The sequence below is a fragment of the Ornithorhynchus anatinus genome, chromosome 14, assembly GCF_004115215.2.
Source record: "Ornithorhynchus anatinus isolate Pmale09 chromosome 14, mOrnAna1.pri.v4, whole genome shotgun sequence".
In the NCBI taxonomy this organism is placed as follows: Eukaryota; Metazoa; Chordata; class Mammalia; order Monotremata; family Ornithorhynchidae; genus Ornithorhynchus; species Ornithorhynchus anatinus.
In genome coordinates this window covers 26,523,833-26,545,704 of record NC_041741.1, presented here as the reverse complement: position 1 = coordinate 26,545,704, position 21,872 = coordinate 26,523,833, and the positions used below count along the sequence as shown (strand labels likewise).

Here is a 21,872-nt window from a genome sequence, read left to right as displayed (position 1 = left end):
CCAGAAGAAACAACAGAAATCTTTCCTGGCACTATATCCAAGACCGGTTGCTGGCAAGGAGGCAAAAGTTCCAGTCAACTTGGGTCTCTATGGGCTGGGGCCTCTTTACGGCATAAAACATGGGCGGATAGACGTGTCTAGCCTGCCTTGCCCAGAAAGACATGGGGGAATAACTCCTCTGCATGGAGCAGCATTCCCTGTTATCCCATGGAATTTGTGCCTCTGACAGATTTCCTCAACCAAGGTGCCCTTAATCCAGCTCCACATACAGAGTTAACAAAATGACACCAAAGAAAACACCTTTAGAAGACTCTATCCTCCTACTGGCTGTATGTTTCATTTAGTGCTAGATAAAGGAAACAAGTCTTAAAGATCAGTAGTGGAAAGTATCATTCAGATCTCTGTCATTAAGGACATCAGGGATCTTAATTAGAATATCAGGTTGAAATTTGTTTGATATTTTAGAAGGCTCTTTCCCCCCGCCACACACGGTTTGATTTTTTTGTTTGCTTTTTCCCGGTTCTCTCGGGAAGAACGCATACCTGACTCTGGTGTTCTGACAATTGTACTGTCAATGTAACCCGCTTCAGTGGTAACGGCTGACACCTCGAAAAGATACGTCGTATACGGTCTCAGGTGAGTCACCACGAAACTGATAGGTTCGTTCCACACAGAGCTTATCTTACTCAGTGCCAATGAACTTGCTGCATATGGAGCACGGGAGGGAGATGTAGCTTTGCCAGAAGTTGGTGAAGGACTAGTTGTACTCCACAAAAAAGATTCACTGTTCTCCTATTAAGACAACCAAATGAACGGTCAGTGGAAGAAGCTGCATATGAATGTGCAGGTGGATGTATCGTGAATGGATGTCAGTCAGTCATATTTATTGAGTCCTTACTGTGTGCAGAGCACTGTACTGAGTGGTTGGGAGAGTAGAAAATAACAATAAATGGACATATTCCCTCCATTTTCCCACAGACTTACACACACAAAACATATTGTTAGACTCTCCCACTTCCCCTACCAATAACTTATTTTAATGTCTGATTATCTCTCTAGCTGGAAAGCTACTTGAGGGCAGGGATCATGCCTACTAACTCCATAAGCCTCATGTGGAACAGGAATCATGTATGATAATAACGCTGGTATTTGTTAAGCGCTTACTATGTGCAGAGCACTGTTCTAAGCGCTGAGATAGATACAGGGTAATCAAGTTGTCCCACGTGAGGCTCACAGTTAATCCCCATTTTACAGATGAGGGAACTTAGGCCCAGAGAAGTTAAGTGACTTGCCCACAGTCACACAGCTGACAAGTGGCGGAGCCGGGATTCGAACCCATGGCCTCTGACTCCCAAGCTCGGGCTCTTTCCACTGAGCTACGATAGCCTATCTACCCTAGCATTAGCACGGAGACTGGTACATGATAAGTGCTTAACAAATACCACAGTCATTTCTCATAGTTAGGTTCCATTTCAGAACCAGCTCAGACACGACCTAAACGTAAGTAAAAATTACACTGTAGGTCACTCCTCATGGCTGCCCCTCTTAATACCCTCCACTGATCACAGGAACCTAAACCCCCGTGCACCCCAAATTAAACAATCAGTAGCTTCTACTAAGTGCCTACTGTGTAAAAAGCACTGTGCTAGGACCTTGGGAGAATAAAATTGAAATTAGGATAGGTAGAGGAGTCTGGTTCATGGGGGGAGATAGACAAATAAATTGATAATGATAATAGTAACTGTGGAATTCAGTAAGTGCTTACTGTGTGCCAAGCACTGTTTTCAGTGCTGGAGTGGAAACAAGCAAGTCGGGGTGGACACAGCCTCTGTCCCACATGGGGCTCACACTCACACTTTTAATCCCCATTTCACAGAAGAGGTAGCTGAGGCACAGAGAACTGAAGTGACTTGCCCAAGGTCACGCAGCAGACAAGTGGAAAATCCGGGATTAAAACCCAGGTCCTTCCGACTTCCAGACCCGCGCTCTATCCACTAGGCCATGGAAGGAAGAAAAAGAGTACACACAGTTTCTTGGTATTTACTGGAGGTGGGTTACAGAAACCCCGATGAAAGGGCTGAAACTATTTGTGCTCTATCCACTATACCAGTCATGCAATGGAACACATGATGGCTGGTTTCTGGTTATCATAACATTGATCTTGGGTCTTGCAGTGCGGATCAAATCATAACGTTTTTCATGATCTGGCCTGGGAATCTGAATTAGTCGTGGTCACTGGAACCTAGTGGAAGGATCATAGACCAGGGACTCGGAGGGCCTGGGTTCTAATCCTGCCTCTTCCACTTGCTTGTTGTGTGACCTTGGACAAATCACTTACCTTACCTAAATTCTAGTTTCCTAATCTGAAAAATGGGGATTCATACTTTTGTTGTGTTTTTTTTAAATGTACTAGGCGCTGGGGTAGATATTCAGCCACTTAGCTCCTACTTAGATTGTTAAGCGTTGTGTGGGACAGGAACTGTGTCTGGTCTGATCTGCTCTTCTCCAGCATTTAGTATAGTTCTTGGCTTCCATTAAGCACTTAACAAATACCACAATCATTATAATCGTTGACTTTCTCTGAGGCCTGGCTGGATCTTTCTTGAATCACACCGAACATAGGGTGGATTCTTCTTCAATCTCAAGAAGCAAAAGTTCTGAGTTTAATATTCTTACCATTTTTTCCTTTATTTTATCCAATTTTTTATTCCTGATAGCCTGTTACCACCAATCCCATGATAACTCAGTTAAAACGTAATCTTTAGAAGTTGGGAACTGGGTCAAAAGTCTTTTTTTAAAAAAAAAAACACTTGCAGAGAAACTGAGATGAAACTAAATGACACTCAACTTTCTGGAAATCTAAGATCTTTTACGACACTTACATTACATTCGGGCAGTTTTCCATAAAGAATGTCCTCCACTTTAATTGAGACATCTTTCACCACTATCCCACTTCTTGCATGTTTGACACTAATCTTGAAACTGGTAATCTTGCCGTTTGGTTGTCGAGGTAGGTACCAGATCAGATTTACTGCAGAATAATTGAAGGCTTCAACTGTAAGATTCACCACTTTACCTGGAGCTAAAAGAAAAAGGAATTAATTAAAAGAAAATGCATATTATACAGGAATTTAGGAGTAGTTCAGTTTCCATATTATTTGGAGCTAATTTTGGTATGAATGGGTAAATATGATGAAGACTTATTGAAATCATTTTATAAAAGAGGTCTACTTAAAAAAATCCAAGAGTGGAATTGAGACCAAGTGGCAATTTTTAAGTGCTAGACTAGATTCAAATAATTTTAGAAATGAAAGGCACCATGCTTGGGAGGAAGGGTGGTATCCTGGAAAGAGAATGGGCTGCAGAGTAGACCTGAATAATCCTGGCTCTGTTACTTGCCTGCTGTGTAACGCTGGGCCAGTTACTTAACTTCTCTGTGTCTCAGTTTCCTCATCTATAAAATGAGTATAAAATATGTGTTCCTCTCCCTCTAAGATTGTGAGCCTCATGTGGGACAGGGACTATGTCTGATCTAACTTTTATCCATCCCAAGTATTTAGTACTTATCCCATAGGAAGTGCTTAATAAATACCCCTAAAAATCAGTGGTATTTATTGAGCACTGTACTGTCTCTATCTGTTACCGATTTGTCCATTCCAAGCGCTTCGTACAGTGCTCTGCACATACTAAGCGCTCAATAAATACTATTGAATGAATGAATGAATACCAAGTGCTTGGGAGAATACTCTACAACTGAGTTGGCAGACACAGTCCCGACCCACAAAGAATGCTATTATCATTATCATTACTGTTATTACTATTATTTTAGTAATCATAGAGCTGATTTTACAATTTTCCTTTAATGGTATTTATTAAACACTTACTCTGCATCAGGCACTATTCTAAGCGCTGGGGTAAATGCAAGTTAATCAGGTCAGACACAGTCCCTGTTCACATGGGGTTCACAATCTAAGTAGGAGGAAGGACAGGAATTGAATCCCCATTTTGCAGCTGAGGAAACTGTGACACAAAGAAGTTAAGCGACTTGCCCAAGATCACACAGCAGGCAAGTGGTGGAGTGGAGATTAGAACCCAGGTCCTCTGGCTGCTAGGCCCATGCTTCATACACTAGGCCATGCTGCTTCCCAACCTGAAAACAATTAGGTTTACCTCACTTAATCAAGCCTCACCCAGGAATGTTTTTGTCAGGTCAATGCATTGGAATGCTTTGGAATTCCCTAAAAATGATAATTTAGGACATGTATTGTACAACAAAAATAGAATTACTAAGTTTAAGCAGTTTATTGGTTATGATCATGGTTTTGTTTCAGTGCCTCTGCTCACTAAATGTGTTCATTTGAATAATTCACCACTCTCCAGAATTCGGTGTCTTTCTAAACACACCTAGGAAAGCAGTTTCTAACTACGCTTTTCAACACTTTAAATTTGATGCCCTTTAATTAGTGTTGCTATTTCTTTCTTAAACATAAGGCTTTTATTGTGAATGGAGAAACAAAGCAAATGAAGTGAAGATATTTGGGGAAATAATTTTGGAAAAAGGCCACTGTGACTATTTTTCAGCATTAAACAGGAAGGAGTGATGAGAAAGAAGTATAAATTTAATTTTCCCAAATTGAAATCAGGGTGAAACAGTTCACCAGTTTAAAAAAAAATAGATTACTAAAATATGGAAAGGGATAACAAAAGAAATCAAGCTATGAGAAGAAAAATGTGAATGAAGAATTAATAAGGAATGTTGTGTGAGAAAGTGGGAAAAGAGTATATGAAGTATTCCCAAAGGGAAAGTATGCCATAAAGTTTAAGGGATGTGAGAAGGAGGCCTAGAAGAAGTTGAAATAAGATTTTCTTTGATACTTAAGCCACCTGGAAACTAGGAGAAACATATGCATTTTGTCAAACATAAGTAATTCTGAACTATCAAAGGAAAATAGGAAAAATATGTTTCAGGGTCAAATGATGGGAAATATAGATGGAAGGGTTTCTGATTTGGATGTTTTAACCAAAGAACTCTGGGAACTAAAATCCTAGGAATTGGGGCTTTGATATATAAACAGGATCTGGGTTTTGAATGATTTTAGTAGAAATTAAGTAGAATCTTTGACTAAAAAGACCCTGAAATCATAATTTAACCAAAATTTGGAATAAATCTGCAGACTAACCCTTCCTTACAAAATCTACAGTACAGAGCTCTTGGAGACAGACACACCCACGACACCCAATAGAGCCAGTCCCAGAAGACACTGAAACACATGTCAGATTCTTTCATCAAACTATATCATCCTTGGCTCAGATGCAAAATACTGAAAATGGTCAGAGGTGAAACGCACTTTTATATTCTTTTTAGAGGGGTGCTGAGGCCTGGATTATATTTTTACATCTCAATTGGAAATTGGACATCTAAATCATTGTCTTCTCACACTAGATAAAAATAATTGTTGCTGAAATTGTGATACAAAAGGTCAAATGAATCTGTGACCTGGGAAAATGATTTAGCACCTAGTGATCCTTCACTGACCAACTCCCATTTCTATTTTAAAACAGACTCCAGTCCGTTTTCCTTGCTCTCCTTGACTCCTGTCTTCTCCAGGGCAACTTTTGGGGGCACTCTTTATGTGTCTGAGGGCAGAAGGTGCAGATGGAAGATTCAAGACACTCCTTGCTGGACAATTTGTAGAGAAGCTCTACACAAGAGTTGGACCAGTGAGATTCTCCTTGCCCTTTTCCTCTATCCATCCTTTCCCTCTATCAGCTGGTAATTTATCTTTTTAAGGTGGGCTCACGAACGTATTTTGAGCATGAGTGTAGAGTATATTCTCTTTAGGTTCAATAACAGAAAAGCAAAAATGAAATAAACCAGACTGTGAATCTCATGTGGGACAGGGACTGTGTCCAACCTGATTTGCTTGTTTTCACCCCAGTGCTTAGCACAGTGCCTGACACATAGTCAACCCTTTAAAAATGTCAATTATAATCATATATATATATATATATATACACATTGATATTATAAGGTAGAAATGCCTGCCAAATGAATAGGAAAATGCGATATTATCAGTGAGGGAAAGAAATATCTATAAAAAGATCATACTTGTCCATAGGGATCAGTATTTCTATTCTATATAACCACTGCTATTAAATATTTTATATCAACATTAAGGGGCAAGAAAGCATGAAAAATATGCTAAGTAGATAATTTCATTCAGAATATGACGCTTCAAAATGTCAGAACAGAACTTCTATATCATTATTTAAGCTGTCAAAAAATAAGCTAATAGTGAATTTGGATGATTTAAGAGCATTACCACTTTCTGCAGTTTGAAAGAGAAATGGATCACTAAATATTCCGACCCCAGCACTGTTTTCCGCAGCCACCTAAAATAACCCAAAAGAATTTCCGCATCATTCAACAGGTTAATACTCTGACTTTCTCACAAAATAGAAGCTAAAGAAATTCAAAGTTTCTTTTCCTTTTGTAATTATCCCAACAATATGAAAGGAAATGTTGAAGTTACAAGAGGTGAAATGGCTTGCCTAGAACCTCACAGTGAAGAAACGTAGAACCAAATTTAGAATTTTTGGTGTCTCTTGATTCCTACCCTTAAGCTCTATCATTAGAAACTTTTCAGGCAATATACATAGAAATATATGTGCAATAATATATATGCATTAATATTAAAAGATGAAAATTGTGATTTTACCTACATATTATCTAATATATTTGTGTGTTGGGGGGATGTGTGTACGTATATATAGATATGGAATATATGTGGGAGTAGGAGGGTGTGTATGTGTGTGTGTGTGTGTGTGTGTGTGTATGTGTGTATATATATATGGAATCCATTATATGAACAGATTTTCAGTAGGTCAAACCTCTCTTGGGAGTCTACACTGGCTCTTCCTTAATCCAATAGGAGATGAACATCATTTACAAAGATGAGGGATGAAAAGCATGAACAGGAGGCCTCCCTCATAGCTTCAGGGGTTGCAAGAAAAGACTCTGAGAATGGCTCAATATTCTTAATAGTCCCTGTCCACATCAGTTCCTCAGATTGGCTGCTAAACATATCCAAGGGAAAAAATGATCTTCTAAAGTTATGACCACAAATGAGTTTTTCTTTTCAGCTTACTCTGAATTTGCTTTTTAAGGGAGCCAAAAGGAGGCTTTAGGTCTCTATGACGGGCAGGGCCATTTTTCTATTCCAACGTTACATTACTTAAAGGATATATAATTTGATGACCCCCTTAAGGAACTCTTTACATTTCATTCAACTCCTTGGTGTGACTAAATCCATTCTTGTTTTAATAGTAAACGTAGAAGAGGTAGCTGTAAATTTTGAAAAGAAATGTACACTTGGGAGTTTTACATATCTCCTTGAAGTTTATAGGATGATAATTCCAAAAGACATAAAATGTAGAGACAATCTACCAGTTATTCCCAAATATAGGGGAAGAGAATAGCTAAAGTAACTCTATAGAATTTGACAGAATAATTTTTCATTTTCTCCTATGACTTGCTTCACTCAGAGATTTACTAAGCAATATGTTGAAACAGTCCAGGTAACATTCTGGTTCGAACACAGATGGGAGACTCTTCATTGATTTTCCTAAGTTCTCTATCTTTCAGTAGATGATTATTTTTTGGGTTGGTGTTAGGGTCATATATAATTTTGGGATTTTTTTTTTAAATAGCCTCCTTAAACAAACAAAATGTTTTAAATTGCACATATTTGACTTAACAAATGTGAAAAAGATTTCCATGTCTCTAAAACAATATATCAAAAATGTATGTTTAATTCAAGAAAAAATGAAATAATTGATCTCACATCTTAGAACATCTCACTCTATGAAAAGTGCAATATTATAATATGACACCACATCATCAAGAAGGAAAAACAAATATGTTCAATAATTCACTGACCAAAAGATGAGCAAAATTTTACAAAATATGGTAAGAACAGACACTATTGATAACTACACCATTTAGCAAGATCTCCAGAAACAAAGGAAAAGCCAAGAATGAAATTATTAAATTCATTAGTAATCTCTCTTTTGGCTGAAGAGATCTGTTTTTGAACTGGCAATTATTTTGAAAAGGTGCCCAAATATATTACTTTTATGATAAACTAACATGAAAAATTGAACTCTTAAAATATGGGAAACCAAAAAATAAAAACTACCTTAATTTCATAAGTTGTTCCAGGATTAAGATTGGTAAGAAGAACTTCCAAACTATCTGGTTTTGCTGTAACTTGGGTGTATGTCATTTGCATCCATGGACAAACTTCCTTATATTTAACAATGTAAGATATAATTCTCCCATTGGGGTTAGGTGGTGTATTCCAGGAAAGAAGGATTCCAGCAGATCCAACTCTTTCACCTGCAAGGAACACAGGAGGCCCTGGATCTGGAAAACAAAATGCCTTTAATGTCAAAACGCAATTTGGGTATTTTCACAGTTAATATAGACAGAAAGTATTTTCCAGTGCAGGCTTTTGAAGTTCCCAAAGACTAATGGAGTGTTAATGTAAGACTGTTCTCCCTAGAGCTCTGCTGCACGAAATGATTAAATGTTTTGGGGAATACCAGAAACATTCTTGTACAAGAATTTCTACAATGGAATGTTCAAAACTTCAAAGGCCAAAGAGGTAGATACCAAGTCAAGGAAAACCCAAATAAAACCAAAATGCTTATTTTGATGAAAGACAGAATTCCAACCTAAAATTGGACAAGGGCATAGGAATATTTAGGATGTTTTTCTCATCCTTCGGAAAATTGATATTCCAAGAGAAGCAATGTGGCTTAGTGGAAAGAGCATGGGCTTGGGAGTCAGAGAACATGGGTTCTAATCCCGGCTCTGCCATTTGTCTGCTGTGTGACTTTGGGCAAATCACTTAACTTCTCTGTGCCTCAGTCACCTCATCTGTAAAATGGGGATTAAGACTGTAAATCCCACGTGGGACAACCTGATTAGCTTGTATCTACCCCAGCGCTAAGAACAATGCTTGGTACATAGTAAGCGCTTAAATATGCTAATTATTCTAATGTTTGGCATTTTCATCATTCAAATTTCCTAACAGTAAGAACTTCTGAGACTGTATAAACCACTGAAATTTATACATTGAGAGAGATAGATATATGCATGTATAGTCTATATGTGTGTATATGTATAGATACACATAGATATAGATATTTACTACTGTCAATAAAGTAAGATAAATAATTAAAGTGCAATTATAACGGATCACAGTCACAATACCATTACTGGTTTCATGTTTATAAACATAATCTCAGCTGTCGAGAGGATGAATATTCCAAAAATGTAAATTATTTTCTCAGAACATTCATTAGTATTTTTCAGAAATCAAAAACAAAATAAACATCTTATGTCTTCTCAGCTATACCTACCCAAAAACACTTAATACAAATATATTATATCATATACTCACTGGTTACATTGGTGGTCACTGTTCTACTGGCAGGTGAACTGTATGTAGTCGCTGAAACTGAAGAAACTGTTACATTGTACCTAGTACCGGGAGTTACACCAGAAACATCACTCTGAAATATCAAGTAGAAATTATTATTTCGATCATATCTTAGCAAGCAAAGAAAAGCATCGTCATCTACAAAGCAAAGACAACTCTTGATCAAGACTGAATCATCAGAAATATAATACTACTGCAACAAGGAGCAGAGCTTGCTGATAATTTTCCAATTTCAATGTGATTGTCATCATAGTAGTATACATGACTTTATTCAAAAAATATAATACAGTAGCAAATCAAATAAAAAATAGTCTTCACCATTCGGGCAATCGGAAAGAATAACTTTACAACTCATTATTCAGTGCCTTTTGCCTGCTACGTTTTGAAATAAACCCCTGCCTTTTAAGGATGTAGGCAATATACCTGTGTCTTTGAAGTTCCAATAAAAAGTAAAAGAAAAAGAAGAAAAATCATTATTAGATTATTCCGACGGTGTAATCACACCGATGGCTGTGCAGGGAAATGCTGCCGGCATTAATGATTTAAGTTTAGCCCTTCCTGGCAAGTACACAATTAATGAGCCTGTATTAACTCAATAGCCCCGTTCTGCCCTTCTTTTGTTAAACTATTCATGAACCCTTGGATGACTGGCTTCAGGGCGATGGCAGACTTGAAAAAAAAAGCTATAGTTGTCGTTAAGGTAACAACCATAGATGTTGAAATTGAATCCTCAATTTGGCATCAGCACTTTTGCTTTCGTTCTTCGTAACCACACTAAAGGAGCAAGCTTCACAGTGGGTCAGCTTTGCAGAGGATTCTCTCATTGGTTCTACACGTAAACAAAAGTTGGCCATCCACAAACCATAATGAAAACTATACCTGATACTCCCCACCTCCAAGATCTCTGATAGTAACAAAGCCACAGTCAGGAACAAGATCCACTTGATACCTTTCCACGTGACCATACGGTAGTCTCCAGCGAAGAGAAAAGGAATTTGATGAAATATTGAAAACTTCAAGTTTCTCGGGCTTTTGGGGTTCTAATATAGGAAAATTAAATTTCAAATAGCATGATATTTAAAGTTTCAGCATGTGAAATAGAAAGCAGAACTATGACCAAAACAGGTTTAATTAAAAAAAAAAATTAGTTGCCAGCCTCTACACAATCAGACCGAGCTTCTGTAAACTCTAATTCTCTTTTGTTTTATACTTAGCGTACCCACCTAAACCTACAATTCATGTTCTTTTTTCATGGAATGTAAGCATACATCCACCTAACCATTTACTTCAAATTCTTAGCACCTGCCTGATTTCTGTCATTATGGTTTTGTTCAAAATTATCTCTTAAAGTACTGGATCAAAATGGAAAGATTGAAAAATTATAGGCAACTCTCATTTGCTCAATGCCTCAAATATGCAGCAGAGGGAGCAAGGAAATGAAAAGCTTGCTTAGCACAAGCCCCTAGTTTAACACCAGCCTGTCCATTTTCTGATTTCGGCGCAGTTTTTTAGATTAAAAGTTTGAAGAAAAGCAATTTCAAGCTACTGGGGAAAAAAGAGGCTCGAGGGAATTATATTGCATTTCATTTTGTGCTATGAATCAAAACAGATGGTTGTTGGTACTGCATAGCTCAATTTGTCAGAATGCTAACATGCTGATTTTCTGAAAATCTTTTACTGTGAATAAGGCTGAAAAGTATTATGATTTCTGATATTTCCTACGGATTTTTAAAAATAGCCCGATTTCCTTGACACCCAACTTTGGCGCCGCTATTTCCCTGTAGCTGAGTACGTCTCCAGGATACACCTCCATATTTTCTACTAAACTGGAGTTCCAAAGAGAATGTCTGCCGCTTCTGTAAAGGGCATGAAGAACAGTAACAACCACAGAACCTTCAGTAGAAAAAAAGTCACACACTTTCCACAGTTTTCAAATCACATTTAGACTCAATTCAATAGGGATCTTCATCCTGATAAATCTGAGCAGCAATGGAAATAACTTCCACAAACTGGGTTCCTGAGTAGATCCTTCTAGTAAGAAGACACCCTTTAGGAAGAAATGGGCACTTTTTAACAAATAACTGATAATCCATGTGCAAAAGAGTAAGATATATCAAATGTAAGAAAACGATGTCAGAAAATCAACCTTTTTATTATCAGAACTCTTGATGAAAACAACGTTTTTATTACTAGAATTTTACAAAAGAGAAAGTGAAAATTTTATTTTCTTTCTTTTACATTTCCAATTGGATTTGAGTTCTTTAGCCCTAAAGGCTTTGAAATAAGGAAGTAATATTTTTTTCTTGTTTTCAATCACTCATTTCTTGACAAAAGATCATTTCCTGCATCAGGATCTATCTACCCAACATATCTCATTTAAAGAAATGTAATTTTATCAGTCTTTATTTTAAAAAAAATAGAGTAGTGTATTTTGCTTCACAAGTTTCCCTATGCTTTCATTCATATTTATTGAGAGTTTACGTGTGCAGAGCACCATACTGAGCGCTTGGGAGAGTACAATACAACATTAAACTGATATATTCCCTGCCCACAACAAGCTTACAGTCTAGAGGGGACTTCCCCAAGCAAATACCTCTGAAATTCAAATTTCTAAAGTATGACTTCTAAATTTTGTGCCTGTAAATTTGGTCCCCTTTCTTCACTGTTGCATTTAAAATCTACATTGATTGGGGCCATTTTTGTTCCTCTTTATTTTTGTTGCAGTCTTTCCAAAATCTCTATTCTGAGATTGTCACCCAATTCGTTGAATACCCAGAGCTAAATGTGTGTCTCGACTGAGGCCTGGCTCCTGTGGATTGAGCCCCGGCACTTTTAAGGATGATTCCCGATCCCCACCACTTATATCTGGAACCTCTAGCCTCAGAGTTGGAAGGATTATTGCTGAGAGAATGATAGTAGTCATAGTAGTAATAATAATAAATATCATTAAGGCATTTATTAAGCACTTACTGTACTAAGTGCTGGGGAGGATACAAGCAAATCAGGTTGGACACGGTCCCTGTCCCACATGGGGCTCACAGTCTCAATCCCCATTTTACAGATGAGATAAACAGGGAAGCGAAGTGACTTGCCCAAGGTCACACAGAAGACAAGTGGCAGAGCAAGGATGAGAACCCATGACTTCATGACTCCCAAGCCTGGGCTCTATCCACTACGTCATGCTGCTTCTCATAGCATTAGTACTACTAGTATTAGTAATTATAGTACTTATTAAGCACTTACTTTGTACTAAGCACTATATTAAGCCCTGGTAAGTAATAGGTGAGAATTAAACCTTGTTCTTAGCCCTCAAGGGTCTCACAATGAAAAGGTAGAGGAGACTACTCTGCCAGGTGCTTCGTACAGAGCTCGCTGCACACAAAGTGCTCAATAAATACCACTGATTGATTGATTGGGAATGGTCACCTACACCTAAAGAAAGATAAATAATATCTACAAAAACAGCATAGGAGAGGAGGGCAGGAGCACATATAAAGATAAAATTTAAAACACAGTTAAGATACTGTGGCTAGAAAATCAGAGTTTTGGGCTTTACAGATTTCCTACTATAATACAGTTTACTTACTTTGCTTTTCTAATGTCAACCTACTCACCGTAGCTTGATCTCATCTATCTCATGAGCGATCCCTCATCTGTGTCTTGCCCTTGGCCTGGAACTCTGTACCCCGTCACATCCAACAGTTATTTTGTTAATGAGATGTGCATCACCTTGATTCTATTTACTTGCTATTGTTTCAATACGATGTTCTTCCCCTTGATTCTATTTATTGCCATTGTTCTCGTCTGCCCGTCTCCCCCGATTAGACCGTAAGCCCGTCAAAGGGCAGGGACTGTCTCTGTCTGTTACCGATTTGTACATTCCAAGTGCTTAGTACAATGTTCTGCACATAGTAAGCGCTCAATAAATACTATTGAATGAATGAATGAATGAACATCTCCTCCAAGACGCCTTCCCCAATTAAGCTCTCATTTTCCATGGGACCTGCACACTGACTTTAACCAGGGAAGAGAAGCATCACGGCCTAATAGAAAGAGCATGGTTCTGGGAGCCAGAGGACCTTCTTTCTAATCCCAGCTCCTCCTCTTGTCTGCTGTAATAATGTTGGTATTTGTTAAGCGCTTACTATGTGCCGAGCACTGTTCTAAGCGCTGGGGTAGACACAGGGGAATCAGGTTGTCCCACGTGGGGCTCACAGTCTTCATCCCCATTTTACAGATGAGGGAACTGAGGCCCAGAGAAGTGAAGTGACTCGCCCACAGTCACACAGCTGACAAGTGGCAGAGCTGGGATTCGAACTCATGACCTCTGACTCCAAAGCCCGGGCTCTTTCCACTGAGCCACGCTGCTTCTCTGTGTAACCTTGGGTAAATCACTGCCCTTACCTGCCTCAGTTACCTCATCTGTAAAACGGAGAATAAGAGCCTAAGCTCCACGTGGGACACATGTACTGTGTCCAACCTGATTGCTCCGTTTCAACCGCAGCGCTTAGTACAGTGGCTGGAACATGGTAAGTACATATCAAATACCATTTGAAAAAAGAAAATGAGCACTGGATCAGAGGTACAGATTCTCAAAGCTCTTATGATGCCACATCTTGTTATCTTTCAGGTTGTGAACCTGTGGAGGCCTGGAAGCAAGCAACACTAATAAACGCTACGGATCTGGGGGATATTACCGATTGGGGGAGGGATCTCTCTGATCTGTACTTTCCTTCATGTGAAGAGAACACCTATTAAACATCTTTCTAAACTCTATGGATACACTACCAGAACAACCGCAGGGGGAGGTGGGGTATTCTGGGAGAAATGTGTCCATGGCGTTGCTATGGGTTGGAGACGACTCGATAGTATAAGACAAGGCACACACTAGAGTAGAACCATTAAACTCTAGACTAATAACAATAATGTTGGTATTTGTTAAGCGCTTACTATGTGCCGAGCACTGTTCTAAGCACTGGGATAAATACAGGGTCATCAGGTTGTCCCACGTGAGGCTCACAGTCTCATTTTACAGGTGAAGTAACGGAGGCACCGAGAAGTTAAGTGACTTGCCCGAAGTCGCATAGCTGAGAGGTGGCGGATCCGGGATTAGAACCCATGACCTCTGACTTTTATTTATTGCTATTGTTCTTGTCTGTCCTTCTCCCCCGATTAGACCGTAAGCCCGTCAAAGGGCAGCGACTGTCTCTGTTACCGATTTGTCCATTCCAAGCGCTTAGTACAGTGCTCTGCGCATAGTAAGCGCTCAATAAATACTATTGAATGAATGACTCCTAAGACCACGCTCTTTCCCCTGAGCCACGCTGCGGTATGTTAATTAGTAGTTAGCTCTAGTCTAGGAGGACTAGACTCCTCCTTTAGTCTGTAAACTCACCGCAGGCAGGGAATGTGTCTGCTTTATTGTTGTATTGTACTCTCCCAAGTGTTTAGTACAGTGCTCTGCACCCAGTAAGCGCTCAATAAATGTGATGGACTGATTGATTGACCACTATCCCCTTACTACATTCCTCCTTGATCATTTCTCTTTTAGCCAGACTTCTGAATAAACTTCTTACTGGAAAAAGTTTTGCTCAAGCTCAGATTGATCCTTGGGTTGATCATTATTCTAGGCCTCAGTGTTTAAAGCAGCGTAGATTTGTGGCAAGAGCACGGGCTTGGGAGTCAGAGGACATGGGTTCTAATCCTGGCTCTGCGACTTGTCTGCTGTAGGACCTTGGCCAAGCTGCTTAACTTCTCTGTGCCTCAGTTACCTCATCTGTAAAGTGGGGATTAAGACTGTGAGCCCTACGTGGGACCATATAATAATAACGTTGGTATTTGTTAAGCGCTTACTATGTGCAGAGCACCGTTCTAAGCACTGGAGGAGATACGGGGTAATCAGGTCGTCCCACGTGAGGCTCCCAGTTAATCCCCATTTTACAGATGAGGTAACTGAGGCACAGAGAAGCGAAGTGACTTGCCCACAGTCACACAGCTGACAGGTGGCAGAGCCGGGAGTCGAACTCATGACCTCTGACTCCGAAGCCCAGGCTGTTTCCACTGAGCCAGGGCTGCTTACTATGACCACATGATGACCTTGTATCTACCCCAGTGCTTAGAACAGTGCTTGGCACATAGTAAGCGCTGAACAAATACCATTATTATGGATGAACTGCACTTGGATTTGCATCCTTTATTCACCCAGCACTCAGCCCAACAGGACTTATGTACATACCTGCAATTTATTTTAATGTCTGTCTCCGCCTCTAAACTGTAAGTTTTTGTGAGAAGGGATTATGACTACATTGTATTCTCCCATGCATTCAGTAGAGTGACCTGCACATAGCCAGCACTCAGTAAATATGGTTGATTACGGAGATGGCAAAAAAAGAGAAATATTTTACCAACCTGCAACCATCTTGATGGATGTGAGCAACCCTTCCACATCTCCTCTTACTCTCTGAACTGTGATATTATACGTGCCTCCAGGAATCAAGTCTATTATTGTGTAATCAGTCTTGGTTTTCATAACCTTATATTCCTTTAAGAATGTATTATTTGATAGACGAATCTTGTAATACGAAAAATTGGTCTTTGTTGGATTCCATATTAAGGTCGCAGAAGAAGTGTTTACCTCTTTTAATAACAAGCCACATATTCCAGCTGGTTCTATTTGAAACAAAAACATACATAAATATATATATATATATATATATATATATATATGATATATACAAAATTGTATAAAAATTGTTTTCGTTAAGCACTTACCATAAGCCAAGTACCGTGCTAAGGTCTGAGGAAGATACAGTACAATCATATGAGACACAGTCTATGTCCTACACAAGGCTCACAGTCAAAGGGGGAGGGAGAACAGGTATTTAACACCCATTGCATAGATGAAAAAACTGAGGAACAGGAAAGTCAAGTCACTTGTCCAAAGTCACACAGTAAGAGCACGGTTCCTGGAAAGAACAGAATGGGAGTCAGAGATCAGGAGTCTAATCCTGGCTCCATATCTTTCCTGCTGTGCATCTTTGGGCAAATCATTTAAGTTCTCTGTGCCTCAGTTCCTTCATTTGTCAAATGAGGAGGAAATACCTGCTTTTCCTCCCCTTTAGACTGTGAGACTCATATGGAAAAGGGACTAGGTCTAATCTGATTATACTGTATCTTTCCCAATGTTTAACATATAGTAAGTGCTTACCAAATACCACAATCACTATCAAGAAATTATTTATGGAAGGTTATAACTGAAGAGATTGAGTTGTTTGTGCAAATGGTGTAAAAGTCAACATTATCCAATCTCTATCTTCAGGCTGTTGAAATGCCATATAAATGAGAATCAATATTGTTCCAAAATGTCATTCATTCATTCAATCGTATTTATTGAACACTTACTGTGTGCAGAGCACTCTACTTAGTGCTTGGGAGAGTACTATACAACAATAATAATAATAATAATAATGTTGGTATTTGGTAAGCGCTTACTATGTGCAGAGCACTGTTCTAAGCGCTGGGGTAGACACAGGGGAATCAGGTTGTCCCACGTGGGGCTCACAGTCTTAATCCCCATTTTACAGATGAAGTAACTGAGGCACAGAGAAGTGAAGTGACTCGCCCACAGTCACACAGGTGACAAGTGGCAGAGCCGGGATTCGAACCCATGACCTCTGACTCCGAAGCCCGTGCTCTTTCCACTGAGCCACGCCGCTCCTCAATAAACAGACACATCCCCCGCCCACATTGGGTTTACAATCTAGAGGGATATTCATGGCACTTTTTAAGCGCTTACTATATGCCAAACACTGCTCTGAGCGTTGCGGTAGATACGGGTTAATCAGGTTGGACACAGCCTCTTTACCAATATTTTTAAGCAAAGGGATTATTCATGCTAACTGCTTACTTGTAGTTACTTCTTTCTCCACAGGCACACTGAAATCTTTGCCTCTAACTGTCTTCACTTGAAACATGTAATCCATTCCAGGAGTCAGGTTTTTGACTACTGCTCTGTTACCGTAAGTACTCATTTTAAACAGTGTTTTGTTTCTGGTCAACAAATAGTAACAGATCTATAGAGAGATTAAAAAAAACCAATTAATAATGTTGGTATTTGTTAAGCGCTTACTATGTGCAGAGCACTGTTCTAAGCGTTGGAGGAGATAGGGGGCAATCAGGTCGTCCCACGTGAGGCTCCCAGTTAATCCCCATTTTACAGACGAGGTAACTGAGGAACAGACAAGTTAAGTGACTGGCCCACAGTCACACAGCTGACAGGTGGCAGAGCCAGGAGTCGAACCCATCACCTCTGACTCCGAAGCCCTGGCTCTTTCCACTCAGCCACGCTGCTTCCCCTGACAGTGACAATTTAAGGTCACTGTGTTCCCTGCCAGAATTACTCATTCATTTATGAATGCTGATATTGGCTCAAATATGAGCATCATATAGCGAGTCCATTTTAAAAGGTGAAACTTTTAAAACTGAAAAAAATTCTCCAGATTACACCCCTGTCTAACCCTGCTAACAATATAATTAGGTAGTAAATTAACAATAAAGGATTAGCTTTTACTACACGGTCGTAATTCAACGCAGAGGGAGTTTGTACAGATCTTTTTTCTTTCTGTTGGACAGAGGGGGAGAAGAGTTTGCATCATTTTTCGGGCAGAGTCTATTCAGTTGCCACCCGTTGCCCTCTGCTTCGTCCTTCTCACATCACCTTAGGCAAACATGGACCTGACGACTACCATGAGGATCTCCAAGATGGGGACAAGAAGGTAAGAAGAACAGAAACGGGAAGATTTTCCCTTCATCTCACTGTAGGTAGGGAACATGTCTACCAACTCTGTTGTATTGTCCCCTCCCAAACACTCAGTATAGTGTTCTGCACACAGTAAGCTCTCAAAAGATACCACTGATGACGATGATTTCTCAGGGGAAATATAAAGTAGAAATGGTAGGTAGCTCCAAAAATATTAGCCCCTCTCTGAGTAGCTGTGGTATTTGTTAAGCTTTTACTAAATGCCGGGAACTGTACTAAGCGCTGCAGCGGATACAAGCAAATCAGGTCGGACATAGTATAGTGAAATCTCCACCAATTCATTCATTCAATTGTATTTATTGAGCAATTGCTGTGTGCAAAGCACTTGGGAGAGTACAATATAACAATAAACAGGCACAATCCCTGCCCACAACAAGCTCAATGTGGCTCAGCGGAAAGAGCCCAGGTTTGGGAGTCAGAGGTCATGGGTTCTAATTCCGGCTCGGTCACTTGTCAGTTGTGTGACTGTGGGCAAGTCACTTACCTTCTCTGGGCCTCAGTTACCTCATCTGTAAAATGGGGATTAACTGTGAGCCTCACGTGGGACGACCTGATTACCCCGTATCTCCTCCAGCACTTGGAACAGTGCTCTGCACACAGTAAGCGCTTAACAAATACCAACATCATTATTATTATATTTACCCAGCTCCAACTTCAATCAAAATATAATTTCTTATGGAAATTACAATCCACCCACTGAATTTCATTCAGCCAGTGTTGGGAAAAAGGTTGTCTTTGTCTCGCATTGTATTCTCCAGACTGGCATGGGCAGCTCCTTTCAGACACAAGTCCATACCACAAAGAATTCACTCGTCTGCAGCTCCTGGATTTGCCCAAAACACACTGGATTAGAACTTTTTTTAATGGTATTTGTTAAGCGCTTATTACGTGCCTGACACTACTGTCCTAAGCACTGGGATAGCTAATCAGGTTGTACACAGTCCCTGTCCTGCGTGTTGCTCACAGTCTGAGTGGCGGGAATAGGACTTAACCCCCACTTAACAGGTAAGGCAACTAAGGCACAGAAGAGTTAAGTGTCATGTCCAAGGTCACACAGCAGATGGGGATTAGAACGCAGGTCCTCTGACTTTCAAGCTCATGATCTTTCCACTAGGCCACACTGCTTCCCATGCTGCTTGAATTGGACATTTTGGGCACCTAAAGCCAATTCAGGCTTTCACTGGCTCTTGAATTAGGTTTCTGAGGACAAAATTGAGGTTTTGAGAGCACATCACCCACAGTAAACTCTATTCGGGCCAGGCCTATAACATCAGCTGATTAGGTATGCTACTATTGCCTATTCTCTTCGCATACCCCACTCAACTAAGGTTGGATTTGCACCCTTTATTCACCCTACCGTCAGCCCAAAAGCTTTTATGTACATATCCATAATTTTTTTATATCAATGTCTGTCTTCCCCTCCATATTTTTAGCTCGTAGGGATGATAGGGATGGTGTCTATCATCTCTGCTGGATTGTACTCTCCCAAGGGCTTAGTACAGTGCTCTGCAAACAATAAGTGCTCAATAAATACGACTGATTGATTGACTGGCCCATTTCTGGAGAAACTAAACTCCCCAACTTCCCTCATTATAAGAAGCACATTTAAAGCTTATTTTTGGAAGCTTATTTGATGTAAACTAAGCAGAGTATGGGAAATTCTTCATCTTCTCATTGTAAAAGTAACTCCAATCAATCAACAATACTCATTAAGCACCTGTAGACAGAAAAGTGAACTAATCCTTGGAAGAAGACAACAGAATTATATATGGACCCTTCCCAAAGGTTTACAATTTAGTGGGGACGATAGATGGGGAAGAAGCAGCATGGCCTAATGGACTGAGGACAGGCCCGCAAGTCAGAAGGGACCTAGGTTCTAATCCCAGCTCCTCAACTTGTCTGCTGTGTGACCTTGAGGAAGTCAATTCCCTTCACCGCCTAAGAGTCTGATCAACCGCCTAGGTTCCTTGGAGCACAAATCGATTGATCAATCAGTGGTATTTATTGAGCATTTACCCTGTGCAGATCACTGTACTAATTGCTAGGGTGAGTATAATGCAACAAAGAAGATAAACATTCTCTGCCCACAATGAGCTTACAGTCTAGAGGGGGAGACAAATATGAATATAATAATGTTGGTATTTGTTAAGCGCTTACTATGTGCTGAACACTGTTCTAAGCACTGGGGTAGATACAGGGTAATCAGGTTGTCCCACGTGAGGCTCACAGTTAATCCCCATTTTACAGAAGCACAGAGAAGCTAAGTGACTTGCCCACAGTCACACAGCTGACAAGTGGCAGAGCCGAGATTCCAACTCATGACCTCTGACTCCCAAGCCCGTACTCTTTCCACTGAGCCACGAATATGTTATGGATATGTACCTTAGTGCTGTGGGGCTGAGGGTGAGGTGAATATCGAGTGTCCAGAGGGTACTTATCCAAGTTCACAGATGATGCAGAAGCGAGGGAGAGTTGGGGAAAAGTGGGTTTAATCGGGGTAGGCCAGTTGGAGGAGATATGACAGACTGTGAGCCTCATATAGGACTGACCTGATTGTCTTGTATCTACTCTGATGCTCTACAAATACCATAGTTATTATTAGCGTTAGGGGCTGCTCCAACTGGCTTTTTCCAAAGCAGAAAATGAAGGGAGAGGGCAAAAAAGTAGTTGGAGGTACAGAAAATAAATGAAAAGGCAGGACTAACTCTAGATGAAAGAAAAAAGGAAAAAGAGCAGGAAATACGGATGAGCTAAAGGTACTTGTGGACAAAAATTGGATTATTTTTCCATTTTCATTTTTTAAAAATCAATCAGTGGTATTTATTACATGCTTTCTGTGTGCTGAGCACTGTACTAAGTGCTTAAGTGAGTGCAGTACAACAGAGTTGGTAGACATGTTCCCTGCCCACAAGGATCTTAGTCTTGGGAAAAATATGTAGTCGGGGGGCATTAGAAATTAGGGAAATATGATGTAAAGTCTAGATTCTATGAAAATCAAGGAAGTTATGCTGCCCTTCTATGAACTCTGTGGGAAACTAGGGCTTCTGCCCAAGTGACATTAACCAATAATGAAGACTTCAAATCTCATGCCTGTCAATGGACCAGTCCATAAGGGATTGGTCAGATCACCAGCTATTTAGGCAAGGGCTAAAGTCTTAATAGAAAGGAATCTCTTAAGGTTGTAGATCCAGCCCTACTTGCCCAAGAGGGTCACATCCCTGACATGTACATTAGACTACTAAATCATGTGGATCGAAAAAGTTGTTAAAGATATTTCTAAGAAGAGTCATGAAAAACTATTCCTTTGAAAGCAGAGTAGACACAAATTCGCCCCCGCTGCCCCTCCCAGTCAACATTCTACTGTTTGTTTTATTTTGTAAGCTTAACATGGAAAGATGGAAATGGGGAATGATTAAATTTAAATGATTAGAAAAATGATTCCAATTATGCAGGTACACTTTGCTAAGCAACCGGTATTCTGATGCCTTTCTCATTAAACTTTAATAGGTGATCTCAATTAGAAAGAACATTCTCTAGCACTGTTGACA

The 21,872-nt window shown here is 39.8% G+C and overlaps 1 protein-coding gene across 1 annotated transcript in view; it reads right to left on the bottom strand.

The window, feature by feature from the left end:
• PTPRQ (protein tyrosine phosphatase receptor type Q) overlaps positions 1–21,872 on the bottom strand; it is a 231,912-nt gene that overhangs the window by 178,502 nt on the left and 31,538 nt on the right. The window contains exons 16-23 of the mRNA XM_039914120.1: positions 17,413–17,578; positions 15,915–16,175; positions 10,386–10,546; positions 9,468–9,579; positions 8,199–8,425; positions 6,324–6,393; positions 2,883–3,082; positions 543–792 (exon numbers count right to left, since the gene is read on the bottom strand). Coding sequence (XP_039770054.1) covers positions 543–792; positions 2,883–3,082; positions 6,324–6,393; positions 8,199–8,425; positions 9,468–9,579; positions 10,386–10,546; positions 15,915–16,175; positions 17,413–17,578 — 1,447 coding nt within the window. The remainder of the gene's footprint in view (positions 1–542; positions 793–2,882; positions 3,083–6,323; positions 6,394–8,198; positions 8,426–9,467; positions 9,580–10,385; positions 10,547–15,914; positions 16,176–17,412; positions 17,579–21,872) is intronic.